General features: G+C 29.5%; 1 protein-coding gene across 4 annotated transcripts in view; it reads left to right on the top strand.

The window, feature by feature from the left end:
* LOC127180108 (ryanodine receptor 3) overlaps window positions 1-21,102 on the top strand; it is a 176,289-nt gene that overhangs the window by 40,147 nt on the left and 115,040 nt on the right. For all 4 annotated transcript variants that reach the window (XM_051134057.1, XM_051134056.1, XM_051134055.1 and 1 more), the window contains 13 exons: window positions 1,771-1,845; window positions 1,964-2,120; window positions 4,036-4,200; window positions 5,218-5,339; window positions 7,618-7,798; window positions 9,181-9,316; window positions 11,995-12,090; window positions 13,457-13,575; window positions 13,752-13,885; window positions 15,388-15,629; window positions 17,128-17,320; window positions 17,404-17,620; window positions 19,411-19,515. In XM_051134057.1, coding sequence (XP_050990014.1) covers window positions 1,771-1,845; window positions 1,964-2,120; window positions 4,036-4,200; window positions 5,218-5,339; window positions 7,618-7,798; window positions 9,181-9,316; window positions 11,995-12,090; window positions 13,457-13,575; window positions 13,752-13,885; window positions 15,388-15,629; window positions 17,128-17,320; window positions 17,404-17,620; window positions 19,411-19,515 — 1,942 coding nt within the window. The remainder of the gene's footprint in view (window positions 1-1,770; window positions 1,846-1,963; window positions 2,121-4,035; window positions 4,201-5,217; window positions 5,340-7,617; window positions 7,799-9,180; window positions 9,317-11,994; window positions 12,091-13,456; window positions 13,576-13,751; window positions 13,886-15,387; window positions 15,630-17,127; window positions 17,321-17,403; window positions 17,621-19,410; window positions 19,516-21,102) is intronic.

Below are 21,102 nucleotides of genomic sequence, written 5' to 3'. Positions count from 1 at the left end.
CACTATAGGCTGTTACCAACCAAACTAAATCATTATCAACGTTTATTACGTTTGCATAAATAATGCGTTGAGTTCATTAAAAAAAATACTTTGAATATTGAGATATGAAAGGATTTAAAAAAAAAAAAGAATCTGAATATGAATCATCGAGTCATTCATTTAACCGATTTGTTCAAAACGCTGATTTTTTTCACAAACAAATCAAGTGACTGTCTTTATGAGTGGATCATGAATCATATGATTCAGATTGGGACTTTGGTGCAGGTTTGTGAATCATTTGATTCAGATCGGAAATCTGAAGCACAGACCACAAATCATTTGATTCAGATGGGGACTTCGGTGTGGGTTCGTGAATCATTTGATTCAGATCGGGACTTCGGTTTAGGTTCATAAATCATTTGATTCAGATCGAAACTTTGGGTCACAAATCATTTGAATCGAATTGGGACATTGGTGCAGGTTTGTGAATCATTCGATTCTGAACGAATTTAGGATCACAAATCATTTGATTTGGAACGGGACTTTAGTGCGGGTTTGTGAATCATTTAATTCATACTGGGACTTCGGTTTGGGTTCGTGAATCATTTTATTGGGATTGGGACTCTGGTGCAGGTTTGTGAATCACTTAATTTAGATCAGAACTTTGGATCACAAATCATTTGATTCGGTTTGGAACTTTGGACCACGAATCCTTTGATTCAGATGGAGACTTTGTTGTGGGTTTGTGAATGATTTGATTCGGATTGGGACATTGGTGCAGGTTCGTGCATCATTTGATTCAGATCGGGACTTCGGTGCGGGATTGCAAATCATTTAAAGCGGAGTGGGACTTTGGATTACAAATCATGATTCAGATCAAGAATTTGGAGCGGGTTCGCACTCGCAGATACTTTTTCTGCTTTTTTAATAATTGCATTTTATTTAATAATGGAATTGTGAATCATTTGATTCAGATTGGGACTAAGGTGCGATTTTGTGAATCATTTGATTTAAAAACAGAACTTTGGATCATGAATCATTTGATTTAGATCGGGACTTCAGTGTGGGATTGCAAATCAATTGATTTGGAAACAGGACTTTGGATCACAAATTTGATTTGGTTCGGGACTTTGGTGAAGGCTTGTAAATCGTTTGATTCAGATCAAGACTTTGGAGCGGGTTCACATTTGCAGATATTTTTTCTGCTTTTTTAATAATTACACTTTTTTATGATGGAATTGCACATCATTTGATTCAGCTCGGGACGTCTGCAAATTTGTGAAACATTTGATTCAGATCGAAACTTTGGAGCACGGGGCACGAATCATTTGATTCAAATTGAAACTTTGGATCACAAATCATTTGATTCGGATCGAGATTTTAGTTTGGGTTCGTGAATCATTTGATTCAGATCAAGACTTTGGAGCGGATATTTTTTTCTGCTTTTTTAATTAAACAGTAGAAAAAATCAAACCATTAAGGCAGTGCAGTTCTAAAAACAAAACAAAGAAAAAAAATAAAGTATACACAAGTACAAATCCCTTAAGAAAAATTAGTGGATCATTGAATCACTGATTTGTTCCAAAACACTGATTCATTTAATAATAAACAGTAGTGTTGCTCAGAGATGCACAGTGGTTCTGTAGTCGCACCATAGTTTTGTTAACGACAAATATTGTGTCTAAAACCTTATTTGTACAATTTTAGAGTCGTTTAACTTTCTAAATCCAATCCACAGTCTGTTTAGACATCACTTTAGTACGTAAACCTGTTTTCATTGGTGTTTTTCAGATTGGTGAACTATGAGACGGGTAAAGCCGGAGCAAAAGCCCGATCTCTCTGGAGGCTGGAGCCGTTACGGATCAGGTGAGAAGATCTTGCGACATCAGATTGTCACAGTCAAAATCCCTCCGGGATGTTCTCTGGTTAATAATTATGTGACGGTACATACCCACAGTTCACGTGTGTGTGCATTTGTGTTCAGTTGGTGTGGCAGTCACATCCGCTGGGGTCAGCCGTTTCGCCTTCGTCATCTGACCACCGGTCACTATCTAGCGCTGACGGAGGACAGAGGCGTCGTTCTGCAGGACAGAGAGAGATCAGACACCACGTCCACAGCCTTCTGCTTCAGAGCCTCCAAGGTCTCACACATTCACCTCAATACACATTTACTACAAAGGGTTAAAGAAATAGTTCACCTGAAAATAAAAATGTGCTCAAAATCAAAACAGGTTTAGAGAAATAAAGCATTGCGTCACTGTCTCACCAATGGATGTGAATGGGTGCCGTCAGAATGAGAGTCCAAACAGCTGATAAAAACATCACAATAATCCACAAGTAATCCACACCACTCCAGTCCATCAGTTCACATCTTGAGAAGACAAAAGCTGGAACAAATCCAGTGGTCTGGTCTGAATCAGGAGAGAAATCTGCACAGATCAAGCACCGTTTACAAGCCAAAACAGTCCCTTCACTTCTCAAGTATCATGCTTTCTTTAAAAGTATTGTGCAGCATAAATGTTTTCAACATTGCTAATAATCAGAAATGTTTCTTGAGAGCAAATCAGCATATTAGAATGATTTGTGAAGGATCATGTGACACTGCAGACTGGAGTAATGATGCTGAAAATTCAGCTTTGGTCACAGAAATAAATTACAGCTTAACAGATATTCACATAGAAAACAGCTGTTTGAAATTTTAATATTTTTTCACATTTTTACTGTATTTTTGATCAAACAAATGCAGCCTCGACATGTATTAATCAGTGTATAACATTAATCACAGAAGCCAGTAATATCAGTCTAAATCACTAAGGTTTATTGAATTATTAGTGTCATATCTGTAAAGGAGCGATGCAGAAAGTGTGATTGTATGATGTTTAATGCAGACAGTTATTCCAGCTCTCGACGGGTCAATATTCAGTGAAGAGGAACTTCCTCCAGAGCTCTGTTAAATAAGAGCCATCACTTTTATCATGAGTCATTTGTCATCCAGTTATTCTTCCTCCACTGCTTTGATTTTGTTCTTGATGTTCCGCAGGGAAAACGAACCCAGCGTCTTAATTAGGATTCATCAGCTTTGCCTCTGGATGTGCTGCAATGTAATGTTCATTTGTTGTGCTGTTATTGAGTCATTTTCATCTTGATTAGTTTGATCTATCATTGTGTTTTCAGGTCAAACTCAGCAGCAGGACACCACAGAATCACATGATTGATTAAAGTGAAGAGATGTTAACAATTCAGAATCTAATGATATTTAATGTTACATTGGTAATGTGTCATTTTGAAATATTTTGTGGTTTTATATATATATTCCAATTCTTTAATGCAAAGAAGAGCATCTCATTACTTTCTTTAAATGATGATTGACTCAACAGTAAGTAAATCTGCTTCAGCAGCTAGAATTCATCTTCCACACGATGCCATAACAGACTAATACAATCACATACAACAATCATTTCATAAATATTTATTAGTAAATGTGAGATTGTGTTGAGTGGTGTGAGGTGACTCTGGATGATTTCAACTGATTCCTATTGAACTGCAGCTCAAACTATTTCAAATCTAGTGAATGAACAACGAAAAGCTCTAATCGGATCGCGGATCGCGAATCATTTGATTCAGATCGCGAATCTTTTGATTCGGATCGGGACTTCGGTTCGGGTTCGTGAATCAGTTGATTCAGAACAAAACTGTGGAGCGCAAATCACAAATCATTTGATTCGGATCGGGACTTCGGTGCGGGTTCGCAAACGTTTTCTCAGCTTTTTTAAAATTAAACAGTACAAAAGATCAAACCATTAATTCGGTACAGTTATAAAAACAAAAAGAAAAAAAGAAAGTATACATAAATACAAATTCCCTTAAGAAAATGAACTGTGGTTTTACTATAGTAAAAGTGTAGTAACTGTTTTTTGTTTAACCACAGTTTTACTACAAACACCATTGTTAAACTATGGAATCCTGGATGGAGTTAATCTCATGTTAAACAGTGTTGATATTCCAGAAGTGTTTTATATTTCATATACATATGTTTTTTTGTTTTTGTTCCTCCAGGAGAAGCTGGAGTGCAGTCCGAAGCGGGACATCGAGGGGATGGGAGTGGCAGAGATCAAATACGGAGATTCGCAGTGTTTCGTGATGCACGTGGCCACGGGTCTGTGGTTGTCCTATCAGGCGCCGGACGTCAAATCCGCTCGACTCGGGCCGCTCAAACGACGGGTGAGATTCACGTGCTCTGTTGCTTCGTCTAGCCATATAGTTTTGATTTTATGTATTTTTGTAGCACAGATGTTATGAATAGTGGTGTTATTTTAGTATTATTCAGGTACTATTATAGCTTTTTTAAATAATATAAATAATTTTTACATTTTTGTTTTAATTTTCGTGTGATGAAATTAAGTAATTTGTTTTTTTTTTTTTTTTTTTTTTTTTTTTTATGTTTTTTGTTTTTATTTTATAATTATTTTTAATATAATTAGGGGTTGCTTTTTTTTATATATATTTTAAATTTGTAGTTATTTTTGTTTTTCTGTTTTCATTTTCATTTGATAAAATTAAGAAGTTTTTTTGTTTTTTATTTTATAATTGTTTTTAATGTAATTAAGTAATTTTATTGTTTTTATTTTTAGTTTTTTAAAATTTGTAAGTATTTTTACATTTTCTGTTTTCATTTGAGAATATTATGTAATTTTATAGTTTTTGTTATTTTGTAATTATTTTTTATATAATTAAGTAATTTTATTTGTTTTTTTTTATTTGTATAGTTTTTTAATGTATTATTTTTACATTTTTCTGTTTCATTTTCATTTGATAAAATTAAGTAATGTTATAGTTTTTTTATGTTTTTTAATTTTATAATTATTTTTAATATAATTAAGTAATTTCATTGTTTTTTATTTGTATAGTTTAATTTGTAATTTTTACATTTTTCTGTTTCCATTTTCATTTGATAAAATTAAGTAATTTTATATTTTTATGTTTTATTTTATAATTTTTAATATAATTAAGTAATTTTATTGTCTTTTTAATTTTTTTTTACAGTTTTTTAAATTTGTAATTATTTTTACATTTTTCTTTTTTTTTTCTTCATTTGATAAAATTAATTTTCTAGGTTTTATTTTGTTTTTAATTTGTAGTTATTTTATTTTATAATTATTATTTATTTTTTTAAATAAAAAAACGAGTGTGTCAAGACTCGTAAAATTATCGTTTCAGCTTATTTTCTGTGTTGTTCAGGTGTGTCTTCACTCAGAAGGACACATGGACGATGGTTTGACGTTACAGCGCTGTCAACACGAGGAGTCTCGAGCCGCTCGAATCATCCGCAACACCACGCGACTCTTCAGCTGCTTCATCAGGTATCGGCACAGCGTTACAGGAGTTAAACCAGGAGCACAGTGGACGCCTCCACAGACACAGTGTCACAGTGATGATTAAATAAGTTTCACTCATTTTCCTGCCAGATGGTGCATTGGTGCACATAAACACACACTTATCAGGCTATTTTTAGCTCTCACATGCATCTTGAATGTTCTGCGTGAGCGAACCGAGTCGTGCTCCTGATGGCATCGTGCGCCGCCCGTCGCCCGGGTCGTTTTCAGGAAATATGCTTCATAATCTGACATAAGCGATGCTGTTTTGGCTCACAATCCAATCAGCGGGAAGCTGCATGTTATTCTGGGAAGCTCATTACTGTCACACAAGCGCTCTTCATGACACATTTCAGGCCTCTTTATGCTTCTTGTGATTGTTCCTGGTTGCTGAGGCTCTGGTAGGTTTGAGTAGAAGCTTGTTCCTGCCACGGAATAAAAAAAAAAGGTTAGGGCTGTGCAGACAATCGGATGTGATTATCGTGCGCGTCTCGTCAGTAATGCCGGTTCTGTAATTAGTTGTAAATTCATCTGACAGCACGTGATGGAGATTTACGACTAATCGCAGAACCGGCATTTCTGACGAGACGCGCATGATAATCACGTCCGATTGTCTGCACAGCCCTAATAAAGGCAACTGCAACTGCAGAACTCTGAGTTCATATCTCATAATTTAAAAGTTTTTTTCTCAAAATTCTGACTTGTTTATATCTTCTCTCAGTTCTGAGTTTGTCCTGTGATTTTAAGATATGAACAAGTCAGAATTGTGAGCAAAAAACACCAAATTATGACATGAATTTTTACGTTTCACAATGATTTTATTTTTTTCCTTAGAATTCTGTTTACGTCTCATGATTTTGACGTTTTCATCAAAATTGAGAGTTCACATCTCAAGATTTTGATGTTTTTTTTTTCTCAAAATTCTGAGTTTTCAGAATTTCAGAATTTATTCTGGGTTTATGTCTCTGAATTGTAGATTTTTCTAAGAATTATAAGTTTACATCTTGTTATTTTGATGTTTTTCTCAAAATTGTGACTTCATGTCTCAAGATTTTAATGTTTTTTTTTTTTTTTTTTTTCTCAAAATTGTTTGTCTCTCTGTTTGTCTCACAATTTTGACGATTTTTTCCCCTCAGAATGTTTACGTCTCCCAACTTGAGTTTGTCTCACCATTTTTGTTTTTTCTCTGAATTTTGAGTTTGTTTCGTGATTTTGACGTTTTTCTCAATTTTGAGTTCACGTCTCAAGATGTCTCAATTTTGCCTTCATTTTTTCCCTCAGAATTCTGAGTTTATGTCTCACATTTTTGACGTTTTTCACAAAATTGTGAGTTCACATCTCAAGACGTCTCAAAATTCTTTTTTTTTCTTAGAATTCTGTTTATATCTCACAATGTAGTTCACATTTCATGATGTCTCAAAATTAGTTTTTTCTAAGAATTCTGAGTTTACCGCCCTTCGATTTAGATGTTTTTCTTAAAAACTTTTTTTTTTCCTCAGAATTCTGTTTACGTCTTGTGATTTTTTTTTTTTTTTTTTTTTTTTTACTTTTTTTAATGGAATTCTGCGTTTCGTGTCTAATAATTTTTTACCGTTATTTTATTTTTGACGTTTTTTGCAAAGTTGTGAGTTCATGTGTCATGACGTCTCAACCCTCAGAATTTTGAGTTTACGTCTCTGAATTGTTTTTTTTCTTATGAGTTTACATCTAGCGATTCTAAGATACAAAGAAGTTAGAATTGCAAGAAAAAAACATCAGAATTGTGAGAAAAAAAGGGGCAATTACCTTTTATTCATTTAATTTTTAATTAATTTATTTTTTATCCGATAACAAGCTTCCATATGTTCGAGATGGTCTGAGATTTTGTAGTAAATGTTTAATAAACAGCTTAACCTGCCTGATATATCAGTCCGTCGCTAGTTTTAAATCATTTTAAATCTTTAAATCCAGAAAACAAACTCAGATGAAATACAGATCTTGACTGTGCTGTGATTGAATAAATGTAAATGTGTGTGTTCAGGAGGTCAAGCCACATTTATTTCTTTAGCGCTTTGTACAATACAGATTGTTTTACAGCAGCTTTACAGTGAGAAACGGGCAAATAATTCATCAGTTATGAAGCATTCGATTTCAGAGTCATTATTCAGATCAGTTCAGTGCGTGTGGTTCTCATCCGATAGTGTCAGTGCTGTCAAATTGATAATATTTGTCAGTGAACATTTATGCGTTTTGCATTTACGTTCATGCATTTGATCCGTTCATGCAGAGAGCTGGACGGTTTGAGCGCCAAGAACCGCTCGTCTGTGGTTCTGCCCATCGAGGAGGTTCTCCAGACGCTCAACGACCTGATCGCCTACTTCAGACTGCCTGACGCCGAGCTGGAGCACGAGAAGAAACAGATCAAGCTGCGCTCCCTGAAGAACAGACAGAACCTCTTCAAGCAGGAGGTGAGCTGACGACACGCCGCGTTTGATCTTGTCGTAGTAAGTGTTCTCCTCAGGAGACGAGAACGCGGCCAAGACTTTGTCTGAAAGAGTGTGTCAACGCGTCATCGTTTTCATGCTGCATTTTCTGTCAGAGCAACAAAGGTTTGTTGTCTTTTGCTTTTGCATTGCATAACTGTTTTAAAGTTACAGTTATCGATTATGGGATGTCGATTGTTAATGAAAGTGTGGTTATTTTAAGTGAGTTGATTGATGTTGTGCTAAAGCAGCACTGCAAAAAGTGACTTTATTACTAATTAAGTGCATTTTACTTGAAAAGCAAAATGATGTAAAATAGGAGATCGTGTTTTCGGAGAAATTTTGAGTTTTAAAGTTTTATTATTTAACGTTTTTAAAGTTTATTCTTAAAAATAGGGTTCGAAAAATAAACAATTTTTAAAAGGATATGCAAAAATGTTAACGTATTTATAAATAATTTTCACAAAAAATAAAAATATTGTTTAAATTTTATTGTTTAAATATATTTATAGATATATTCATTTAACAAAGATATGAAATAAATGTTTTATTTGAATGCATTTCTAAATATTTATCAAAAGTATTTTTTTTCTATTCAGTATTTTTGTCTTGTTTTCCAGTACAAATATCTAATAGTTATTTGATCAAATACATTACTTGAAAAGGAAAATTATGTAAAATACTAAGTCTTGTTTTCTGAGAAATTTATTTTTTAATTCAGTTTATTCTTAAAAATGGGGTTTGAAAATAAAATAATTTTAAAAAAGGAAAAGTAAAAAAAAGTTAATATTTAAAAATTATATTTAACAAAAATATAAAAAAAATTCTTATTATTTGAATACATTTTAGAAATATAATGCTTTTTAAAGTTTAACAAAAATATAAGTAAAGGCATTTTTATTGTTTAAATATATTTATATTTATATAACAAAAATCTTAATAAAAAATAAAAATAAGTCTTGTTTTCTGAGAAATTCACCTTAATTCAGTTTAATCTTAAAAATGGGGTTAGAAAAATAAACTAATTTCTAAAGGAAAAGGAAAAAAAAAATTAATATATTTAAAAAATATATTTAACAAAATTAAATGAAAAATACTTTTTTTATTATTATGTAAATACATTTAGAAATATAATACTTTAACAAAGAAATTAATACATGCAATTTTATTGTTTAAATATATTTCTAAATATTTAATAAAGTATATTTTTTCCTATTCTGTATATTTGTCTTGTTTTCAAATATATTGTGTTTCACTGCAGTTGATTCCTCTGGTTTTTCAGAGCGTCATCAATCATCTTCAGCAGTGATTGTGTCAGCTGAGCGCAGCAGTGCACTCTGGGTAATATGTGTGTGTGTGTGTTTCAGGGGATGCTGTCTCTGGTGTCCAGCTGCATCGACCGCTTGAGCGTTTATAACAGCGCGGCTCATTTCGGCGAGTGTGCGGGCGAAGAGGCCGGAGCCGCGTGGAAAGACATTCTCAACCTGCTCTACGAGCTGCTGGGTAAGAACACGATCGCTCATTAGTTTCAGTGTCTCGTTAGCAGCGTTACTTCTGATCCTGAATAAACATTCACTGGGAATGTGGGGAACTTTCAAATAATCTTCTAGTTCAACTAGTCTCAACTCCAGTCCTTGGGAACCCCTGTGAAACACTGATATAGAGCACAAATATTCAATTCAATTCAAATTTATTTGTATAGCGCTTTTCACGATACATATCGTTGCAAAGCAGCTTTACACCAAATTGACATTTTTACTATATATGTAGTAGTAGCTTGATGTACATATGGTAGAGATGTCTGGTAAAGATCAATTAATGACGTAATCAAACAGACAAAAAACACTATAAATTTGTAGCAGAATTTGGTAGTGCTGTATGTTTTCAGGGTTGGCATCAGGGTTGGCATCATCTGAAGTCCTCTGAAGGGTTGGCATCATCTTTTCTTAAGTGTTCTGGATCCACACTGGAGCTTGTGAATTCCTAGTTACCATGGGATGTCAATCCCATGGCAAAAACAGAGAACAAATAGGAACATAATTAGCGTAGCTGCTGGTCAAACTAAGAAAAGGAAGGTTTGTTAAACCAGAGCTAAAAGATTAAAATGAACATTTGATCAGATATAGCTGCAGGAAAAGTTTATGAGATGCATTATTTGAATGCTTGGCTAAAAAGATGTGTCTTTAATCTAGATTTAAACAGAGAGAGTGTGTCTGAACCCCGAACGTTATCAGGAAGGCTGTTCCAGAGTTTGGGAGCCAAATGTGAAAAAGCTCTACCTCCTTTAGTGGACTTTGCTATCCTAGGAACTACCAACAGTCCAGAGTTTTGTGACCTTAGGGAGCGTGATGGATTGTAGCGTGGTAGAAGACTAGTTAGGTACGCAGGAGCTAAACCGTTAAGTGCCTTATAGGTAAGAAGTGCTATTTTGTAGCTGATGCGGAACCTAATAGGCAGCATAAACATGCACATAAATACAGTGTTATCTAAAACTATTATCTAAACTTAAGTAAATGTACAAATCTATTTCTTTAACCAAATATGAGATGATCAATTAAATACATTTTTATTATTATTTCTATATGAATGCATATATTAAAAAACTATAAAAACTATTATTTAAATGCGTTTCATCAAATATATTTAAAACTTTATTTAAAATATGTGCATATTTTTATTTAATATATTTATAATATTTATAATACATTTTCATATTTAACAAAATGTGAACTCTTTTTTATTTTAAAAATAAATTTATAAATATGTGACCCTGGATCACAAAACCAGTAGTCAAAAATATATGGTGTCGGTCAAAATTATAAAATTTTCTTTTATGCCAAAGATCATGTTCCATGAAGATATTTTGTAAATTTCTATATTAAAACTTAATTTTTGATTAGTAATATGCATTGCTAAGAACTTTATTTGGAAAACTTTGTTGATTTTTTTTAATATATTTTTTTAATTTATTTACTTACTTACTTTATTAAAAAAATGTACCCTTATGACTGGTTTTGTGATCCAGCGTCACATATATTTAGCAAAATATATTTAAAGAATACATCTCTTTTTCATTTTTTTTCTAAAAAAATAGAATAGAATAGAAAAAAATTTTCTGTGTATTTATTATTCATTTATTAATTAATTTATATTTTATTATTTATTTACACAATTTTTAAAACATTGACCCTTATAATACATCTCTTTAAAAAAAAAGTAAAATACATATTTATTTATTTATTTTATTTATTTATTCATTCATTCATTCATTCATTCATTCACTCAATTTAAAAAGATTGACTCTTATGACTGGTTTTGTCCAGGGTCACATATATTTATCAAAACACATGTAAATAATACATGTCTTTTTAATTTTAACAAAAACATAAAATACATATTTATTTTTATTTATTTATTTTTTATTTCTATTATTTATTTATTAATTTATTTATTATTCACTCAGTTTTTAAAAAAATTGACCCTCATGACTGGTTTTGTGTTCCAGGGTCACATATAATTAGCAAAATATATTTAAATAATACGTCTCTTTTTAATTTTTAACAAAAATATTAAATACTTGTCTTTATTATTTAAATATATTTATAAATATATTTAACAAATATATGAGAAATAATATAGATTTTTATTATTATTTAAATATAGCTATAAATGTGTTTAAGAAAATTATAAAAATATGTTATTAAATTTGGAAAAAAAATATATATATATTACGTGTGGTGTTTGTATCGTGTGGTTGGTCATGTTATAATCATGAGGATTTCTGTACAAGGTGTTTTTGCAGTTTGGTTCTGAAAGTTACTGACCAAACACACACACACACAGATGTTGAGGTGTGACTTTCTGAAGAGTGATTACTGCTCACAGAGGAACAGATTAATGTGATAATCACGTCTCAGGTCCAGTCTTCCTCCTTCAGCAAACACATACACACACACGAGTGTTGAGTGAGTTTAGGGTTCGCTCTCTGTCCTTGGTCTCCATCTGTCAGGTGAGGCGGTCGGTCGGCTCATTGTCATGCGTGACGGCAGCTGTGCGGCTCCTTGAGGAGCTGCGTCTCCGTCCTTGAAGGAGGTGACATTAGGAAGGCGGGCGCGTTTGTGTTTGCTGTGATGACGCAGCCGCAGGTTTAACGTTTAATTGTGTGCTCGTGTTTGTCGCAGCCGCTCTCATCCGCGGGAACAGGAACAACTGCACACAGTTCTCGCACAACCTGGACTGGCTGGTCAGCAAACTCGAGAGACTCGAGTCGTCTTCAGGTACGTGTGCTGTAGTGGAAATAACACTTTAAGGTGTACGATAAAACACTTTTATTCATCAAGGATGCATTTAATTCTTCAAAAGTGACAGTAAAGACATTTATAATGTGACACAAGATTTCTATTTTAAATAAATGCTGTTGCTTTGAACTTTCTATTCATCTGTGAATCCTGAAAAACAAAATGCATCAAAGTGTCCACAAAAATATTAATGTTTTCAACATTGCTAATAATCTGAAATGTTTGTTGAGCAGCAAATCAGCATATTAGAATGATTTCTGAAGTAACGATGCTGAAAATTGAGCTGCACATCACAGAAATAAATTACAGTTTAACAGATATTCACATAGAAAACAGCTGTTTTACATTGCAATAATATTTCATGGTTTTTACATTATTTTGATCAAATAAATGCAGTCTTAGTGAGCAGAAGAGACTTCTTTTAAAGATATAGTGAAATCTCATTACATTTCATTGCAAAAAAAAAAAGGACAGAGATGTTTGGAAAAAAAAAACCATCATTAAAATTAAGTAATTTATTTATTTATGATAGTTAAATAAAAGTTTATTTATTTATTCATGGACATTAACTACATTTTTGGTCATATTATTTATATTTTGTTATGCTTAAAAGTGTATGCGTTTTATTTATAATTGATTTTTAATACATTTGTGTTTTGTTTGTTTATAATTATTATTATTTTTTATTTATGGTCATTAACTATACATTTTTGGTCATTTATATTGTTTAAATTTTTCTGTTATGCTTAAATTAAAATTTGTTATTTATGTAAAAAGTAGTATTTACTTGCATGTTATTTGTTTATTTATTTATTTATTTATTATTTGATTAAATATAAATACATGTGTTTTATTTATAATTAATTTTATTTATTTATAGTAATTACACATTTTTGGTCATTTATAGTATTTGCATTTATTGTTATGGTTAAATATAAATTTGTTTTATTTATTTAAAATGTATTATTTATTTGGATGTTATTTATTTATTTATTTATTTATTTATTTATTTATGTGATTAAATATAAATGTATGTGTTTTATTGATAATTATTGTTTAATAAATTTGTGTTTTTTATTTTATAATTAATATTTTTTATTTTTTATTTATTTATGGTCATTAACTATACATTTCTGGTCATTAATTTGATTTATATTTTTTGTTATGCTTAAATTTAATTTAATTTGTTTTATTTATTTAAAATGTATTATTTACTTGCATTTATTTATTTATTTATTTATTCATTCATTCATTCATTCATTCACTCATTTATGCGATTAAATATAAATATGTTTTATTTCTAATGATATGGTCTATCGTCTTATGTCGTCTCTTGGCGTCTCAGGGATCTTGGAGGTTCTTCACTGTATTCTGACTGAAAGTCCAGAAGCTCTGAACATCATCCAGAGAGGACACATCAAAACCATCATCTCTCTGCTCTACAAACACGGACGCAACCACAAGGTCATTCTGTTGCCTTGATTCTCCTTGAGTATTTTATATTTTATTTTATTTCTTGAGCATGAGCTCTCATAGCTGTAATAACTGCAGCAGACGTACATTAATATCAGTGTTTATGGGTAATGGTAGTGTACAGGTGGTTTTGGAGCTCATCGTGTGTGTGTGTGAATGTGTCTCAGATCCTGGACGTCCTGTGCTCTCTGTGTGTGTGTAACGGAGTCGCTGTCAGAGCCAATCAGAACCTGATCTGTGATCACCTGCTGCCCAAACGAGACCTGCTGCTGCAGACGCGACTCGTCAACGACGTCCAGAGGTCAGAGGTGTTCATGATGTGGGAAAAACAACAACAACAACAGCAAAAAATTATTTATTTTTTTGATCAATAAATATGAGTATTATTTATTTATTTATTTATTTATTTATTTTTATTGTGATTAACTATACGTTTTATTTATATTTTTATTTATTTTTGATAATATTACTTTATTTCCTTTATATAAAATGTATTGCTTATTCATATTTTATTTGTGATAATTTTAAATAATTTTGTTTTATTAAATATTTTAATTATTTAATTATATTCAAGTTTATTTTGTATAGCGCTTTTCACAATACACATTTTATCAATGATGATTAAATGTAAATCTGTTTATGGTGACTTATTTTATGTAAATTTAATTTATTTATAAATTGTTACATTAATTTTTTTATTTATGATGGTTAAATATTGAGTTTTTGTTTATTTATTTATTTATTTATTTATTTGTTGTGGTTAACTATATATATATATATATATATATATTTTTTTTTATATATATATATGATGGTTAAATATTGAGTTTTTGTTTATTTATTTATTTATTTGTTGTGGTTAACTATATATATATATATATATATATATATATATATATATATATATATATATATATTTGGTAATATAAATGTATTTCTTTTATATAAAATATATTGTTTATTTATATTTTGTTTCTCTTTTATCTCATTTGCTTTATTAAATATTTTATGTTAATTATTTAATTATGATTAACCATGATTAACTTTTTTTTTCAATAATTTATTGTTAATTTGATTAATGATGATTAAATGTAAATCTGTTTATGGTGATTTTCATATAAATTTAATTTATTTATAAATTGATACATTTCTTTTAAATATTTATTTATGGTGGTTAAATATGAGTTTGTTTATTTATAATTTATTTATTTTGGTAATGTACATTTATTTCCTTTATATAAAATATGATTATTTATGTGTTATTTATGTGTGATGATATAATATACATTTGTTTTATAAAATATTTTATTTTAACTCTTTATTTACGATTAACTGCACCCTTATTGTTTTCAATTATGTAATAATGTATTAATTTTTTTTAATGATGATCAAATGTACATCTGTTTATGATTATTTATTTCATAGAAATTTTATTTACTTACAAATTGTTACCTTTTGTAAACTATTTATTTATGATGGTTAAATGGGAGTTTATTTATTTATTTCTTGTGATTAACTGTAAATTTTATTTATTTAAAATGTATTTATTTTTGGTAATATAAATTAATTTTCTTTATATAAAATGTGTTGTTTATTCATATATATATATATATATATATATATATATATATATATATATATATATATATATATATATATATATATATATATATATATATATATATATATATATATATATTTTTTTTTTTTTTTTTTTTTTTTTTTTTGTCTGATGATTTAGTCTAAATTTGACTTATAAAATATTTTATTTTAATTATTTTAATGTGTGTGTTGTATTTGCAGCATGAGGCCCAATATCTTCGTAGGAGTCAGCGAAGGCTCCGCCCAGTACAGGAAGTGGTATTTTGAGCTGATGATCGATCATGTGGATCACTTCCTGACGGGCGAGCCGTCGCACCTGCGGGTTGGCTGGGCGTCCACTAAAGGTTACGCTCCCTACCCGGGCGGCGGAGAGGGCTGGGGCGGGAACGGCGTCGGGGACGATCTCTACTCGTACGGCTTCGATGGACTGCACCTGTGGTCAGGTACGACAGCACTGCGCTCACTACATAGACAGCTGACTTCTGAGGAAGCACACTTACTGAAATGTTTCCTCAAGTCAGGAATCTGAAGCGCTCTATGTAGGGAGCAAGTCTTTGTGTTGTACAAATAGTGCTGGTTACCTGAAAAGAGAGACCGTTTACAATGAATGTGTAGTAAGTAAATAAATAAGTGTATAAATAAATAAGTAAATATGTAAATAAATAAGACTGCTCTGTTAAATTATGTATGTAGTTTTGTTTAATTTTATTATGGTTATTTTAATTTCCTCTACTACGAGTTGCCATGAAAACAGTATTTGCTGCTGATATGGTTTTCAATAAATAAATAAATAAATAAATAAATATAAATAAGAAATAAGAAATGTGTATTTATATTTTTATTTTCGCTATTATGATTATTTTTATTTTAATTTCTGAAACTCTTAAGTTTCCATGAAAATAAGCTGATATGGTGTTAAATTAATAAATAATTTAAAATTAATTATTAAAAATAATTGTATGTATTTTATGTATTCTCTAATAAGAATAAAATACATGTCAGCCAGAAATACTGGATAATTTAATTTAATTTAAATTAATTCATTGGTTGTGTAGTTATACATTAAAATATTGGTTGATTTATTTAAATTATTTAAATAAATTTAAAATATTTAAAATATTGGGCAATTATTTAGACATTATACATTTAAAATTAAGGTGAAAGTAATATTGGAAGTTTATGTCAATTTAATTATTTAAATTTAAAATATTAGTTGGGTGATTATTTAATTAATTAAAATTAAAATTGAATACTTAAAATTAATAATGAGAGTTTATGTAAATTAAATAATTTAAATCAGAATATTGGGTGATTACAGTAAGCTAAAATATTGTGTATTTAAATTAAAATATTGGTTAATTTATTTAAATTAAAATATTGGGCATTTATTTAGACATTATAAATTAAAATTAAGTTTACATTAATATTATATAAGGTTATGTTAATTAAATTATTTAAATTAAAATTTATATGTATATATTTAAAATATTGGGGTGATTGTTCAGATAATTTAAAGTAAAATAAAATTTAAAAAATAATATTGAGAGTTTATGTGAAGTAAATAATTTAAATTAGAATATTGGGTGATTATTTAAAGTAAATTAAGTTAAAATATTGGATGATTATTTAAAAAAAAAAATTTAAAAAAAATTTAATACAGTCAAAGTAATGCAAAATAATAGTCTTCATTAAAAAAATAAATTTAAAATATAATTAAAGTAAATTCAAATTAAATTGATTAACTTTTTATTATTATTATTATTATTATTATTATTATTATTATTATTATTATTATATTTATTTTTAAAATTTAACACATTATTTGAAATCATCACTTCTACCACTATTTCATAGCTTTTTGGTACTTTTTGTTTTGGCCTGTGTCATCTATGTAGGCAGCTGTCTGTGTTTCACTGTACTCTGTCTTTGGTCCTGATGCAGGCCGAATCCCGAGGACGGTGGCGTCTGTGAAGCAGCACCTGTTGGCGTCGGATGACGTGGTGAGCTGCTGCATGGATCTGAACGCTCCCAGCATCTCGTTCAGGATCAACGGGCAGCCGGTGCAGGGAATGTTCGAGAACTTCAACATCGACGGCCTCTTCTTCCCCGTGGTCAGCTTCTCCGCCGGCGTCAAGTACGTCAAACACAGATCGTGCGCCGTACGTGAGTCACTGATGGACTCGCGTCTCACGTCTCACGTCTCTCCTGTCGTCTCAGGGTGCGCTTCCTGTTGGGCGGTCGTCACGGAGACTTCAAGTTCCTGCCGCCGTCGGGTTACGCGCCGTGTTACGAGGCTCTGCTGCCCAAAGAAAAGATGAGGGTCGAACCGGTCAAAGAATACAAGAGAGACGCGGAAGGAGTCAGAGATTTACTGGGAAACGCGCACTTCACCTCACAGACTTCCTTCATTCCCAAACCTGTGGACACGTCTCAGGTACACACACTCATCCACACGTTGCTTTTCTTGTTTTAAACATAAGCAAAAACACATTTTGTGACTTTAAAATAAGACAAAGAGACGTGATCTGTTCTTCACAGAGACTCAATCTTTGGCCTGCACGTCTGACTGCAGACATTTAGCATTTAATTAAATTGAAATTAAATTAATAATTCAAATTAAAATGGGTAATTATTTAAAATGGATTTTTCTAATTCAAATAAAATTAATTTCAGTTGAGATAAAATTAATTGAGCATTTTTTTTCCAAGTTAAAAAATAAATACAAAATTTTATCAAGTTAAAAAAGAAATTAATTTAATTAGCTAATTAGTTCAAGTAAATGATTAAAAATCCAGTAAAATTTAATAATTAAATTAAATTGAGCTATTTTTATTGTTACGTTTTTATTTGTCAAATTTGTAATATTTAATTATTTATATTTTTATTTTAAATTTATTGTCAGATGTTAAATTAAATGATTAAAAATTCAATAAAATTAAATTTGAATTAAATTAAGTTTAAATTAAATTGAGCTATTTTTATTGTTACTTTTTTATTTGTCAAATGTTTAATTGAATTATTAAGAATTCAATTAAATTACATAAATTAAGTTTGTTAAATTGAGCTATTTTTATTGCTAATGTTATTAATCGTCAAATGTTAAATTTACATTATTAAAAAATCCAATAAAATTGAATTTGAAATACATTAAGTTTAAATTAAATTGAGATATTTTTGTTACTTTTTATTTTTAAAAAATTAGATTAATGTTATTAGGAATCCAATAAAATTAGACTTGAATTAAATTAAGTTTAAGTTAAATTGAGCTATTTTTATTGTTACTTTTAATTTATTGTCAAATGTAAAATTACATGATTAAAAACCCAATAAAATTAAATTTGAATTAAATTAAGAATCCAATTAAATTAAATTTTAATTAAATTAAGTTCAAGTTAAATTGAGCTGTTCTTATTCTTACTTTATTATTTATTGTCAAATGTTAATTTACATGATTAAAAATCCAATAAAATTTAATTTTCATTTAATTAAGTTTGAGTTAAATTGAGCTATTTTTATTGTTACTTTTTATTTATTGTCAAATGTAAAATTACATGATTTAAAAACCCAATAAAATTAAATTTGAATTAAATTAAGAATCCAATTAAATTAAATTTTAATTAAATTAAGTTCAAGTTAAATTGAGCTGTTCTTATTCTTACTTTATTATTTATTGTCAAATGTTAATTTACATGATTAAAAATCCAATAAAATTTAATTTTCATTTAATTAAGTTTGAGTTAAATTGAGCTATTTTTATTGTTACTTTTTATTTATTGTCAAATGTTAAATTACATGATTAAAAATCCAATAAAAGTTCTGCATTAATTAATTTTAAAGTATTAAAATTATGTTATATTGTGTAAGATAATATGAAAAATGTGTTTCTTGTTTTAAGCATAAATCTAAACACATTTTGTGACATTAAAACAAGAAAAAAGAAACAATCTGTTATTCGCAGAGATTAAATCTTTGGACGAAATATATAATAAAAAAATAGTGGGTGAATTATTTAATTTTTTGTTTTTTATTTATTTATTTTTTTTTTAGCCTGTATGTGGTTCAGGTGTGAGTGGGAAATTATGTACATTTCATTTTAATTACATTTATATTATTTAATTTCAAATAAAAATAAATCTGAATTTAATTATATTCGTATTAAATTGCATTTGAATAATTAGGTCAAATATTTAATGAAATCGTTTTAATTAAAATGAATAATTTCAGATCGTGATGCCTCCTCATCTGGAGAAGGTTCGAGATCGTCTGGCGGAGAACATCCATGAGCTGTGGGGAATGAACAAGATCGAGCTGGGCTGGTCTTACGGGAAGGTATCGCTCCCACAATCACACAAACACACGCTGATTTACAGAAGTTGTGTATCACGTGACTTGTGCTCGTCGTTTGTTGAGTGCATCGTTTTGCTTTCTCTTTTATAATTTGCTCTTCAATTAAAACAGAGGGTAAGTGACTTATAACATCATCCCGTCATTGTGCCGTCCAGATCAGACCCGTCATCTTCATGTAGTGTCATTGATGTGATTGATTTACTCAGAAATAAGGGGCCGCTAAACACATTAATTTGTCTCGGGTGTCTTTAACCCTCATAATGCATTCAGCAACTTTAGAGTAGTTTCAAAGTATGAATCGTTATTTTATAAAACAGTCATAACTTCATATTTTTTGACTAAAACCAAATAGTATCTGATCTGCAGCGTCTCAATGAGTGAATGTAAAAAAGTGTTAAAGTTTTGAATGTTATTACTGCGTTAATCCCTTTTTATTAAAAAAAAAAAATGAAAAATTATTATAAATGTGTATATATCATTGTATAAATATAATTTAAAATATACTGTGAGAAATACCAGTATTAACCTCATTGGAATGAATGGAATTTAATTTAAATTCTTTTTAAAATTTTATAACTCATCACTGCTTAAAAAAATCTCTAAATGCATGAAACCTACATATTTATTTCTAATAAATAAATAAATAATTACTCTACAAAACTTGAGCAAAATAAATTCATTTTATAAAATAAATTCCGTGCATAAACTTTCTCTTTCAGATGAAAAAAGTAGTACATTTTTCGTGCTGCAATGATATATCAATGGATGACGTATTCATGTTCATTAACAAAATTCAGTCCAAAAGTGTGTGAGATATGAGGAAAAGACTAAATATATTTTACAGAAGGTTTTGGACACCAATAGAACTTCATGGATAATTTTGACACCAATGGCGCTCCATACATAGCTGGGTCAAAATGACCCGAACACAATTGTGCGTTATATCTCTTATTTTTTTTTTTTTAAAAATCATAACAAATATTTTGATGTTCTTAAAGCATTTGCAAACACTTTTTGACACTAATATAACATCATAGATAATTTTGACGCTAATGACGCTCCATTCATAGCCAGGTCAAAATGACCCCAACTCAATTTTGTGTTATATCTCTTAAAAAATAATTGTAAAAAATCAGACAAGATTATATAATGTGTATTTTGAAGTTCTTAAAGCATTTGCAAACATTTTTGACTAATATAACTTCATGAATAATTGTACAAAAAGTATTTTTGACACTAATGGTGCTCCATAATACACGGGTCAAAATGACCTGAACATGAAACATTTGTTTAAATAGTTATATCTCTTTAAAAAAATAATTGTAAAAAATCTGGAAAAAATAATGATGTGTATTTTGATGGTATTAAAGCATTTCCAAATATTTTTGACACTAATATAACTTCATAGATAATTTTACAAAAACTATTTTTGACACTAACAGTGCTCCATAATACATGGGTCAAAATGACCTGAACATTAAATGTTTCTTTAAATAGTTGTATCTCTTAAAAAATAATCATTTTTAAAAATCTGGGAACAAAAGTGTATTTTGAGAGTCTTAAAGAATT

This window comes from Labeo rohita, chromosome 17 (assembly GCF_022985175.1).
Source record: "Labeo rohita strain BAU-BD-2019 chromosome 17, IGBB_LRoh.1.0, whole genome shotgun sequence".
Taxonomy (NCBI): Eukaryota; Metazoa; Chordata; class Actinopteri; order Cypriniformes; family Cyprinidae; genus Labeo; species Labeo rohita.
Note: the sequence above shows the minus strand (reverse complement) of the source record. Positions and strands in the feature narration are given on the sequence as shown.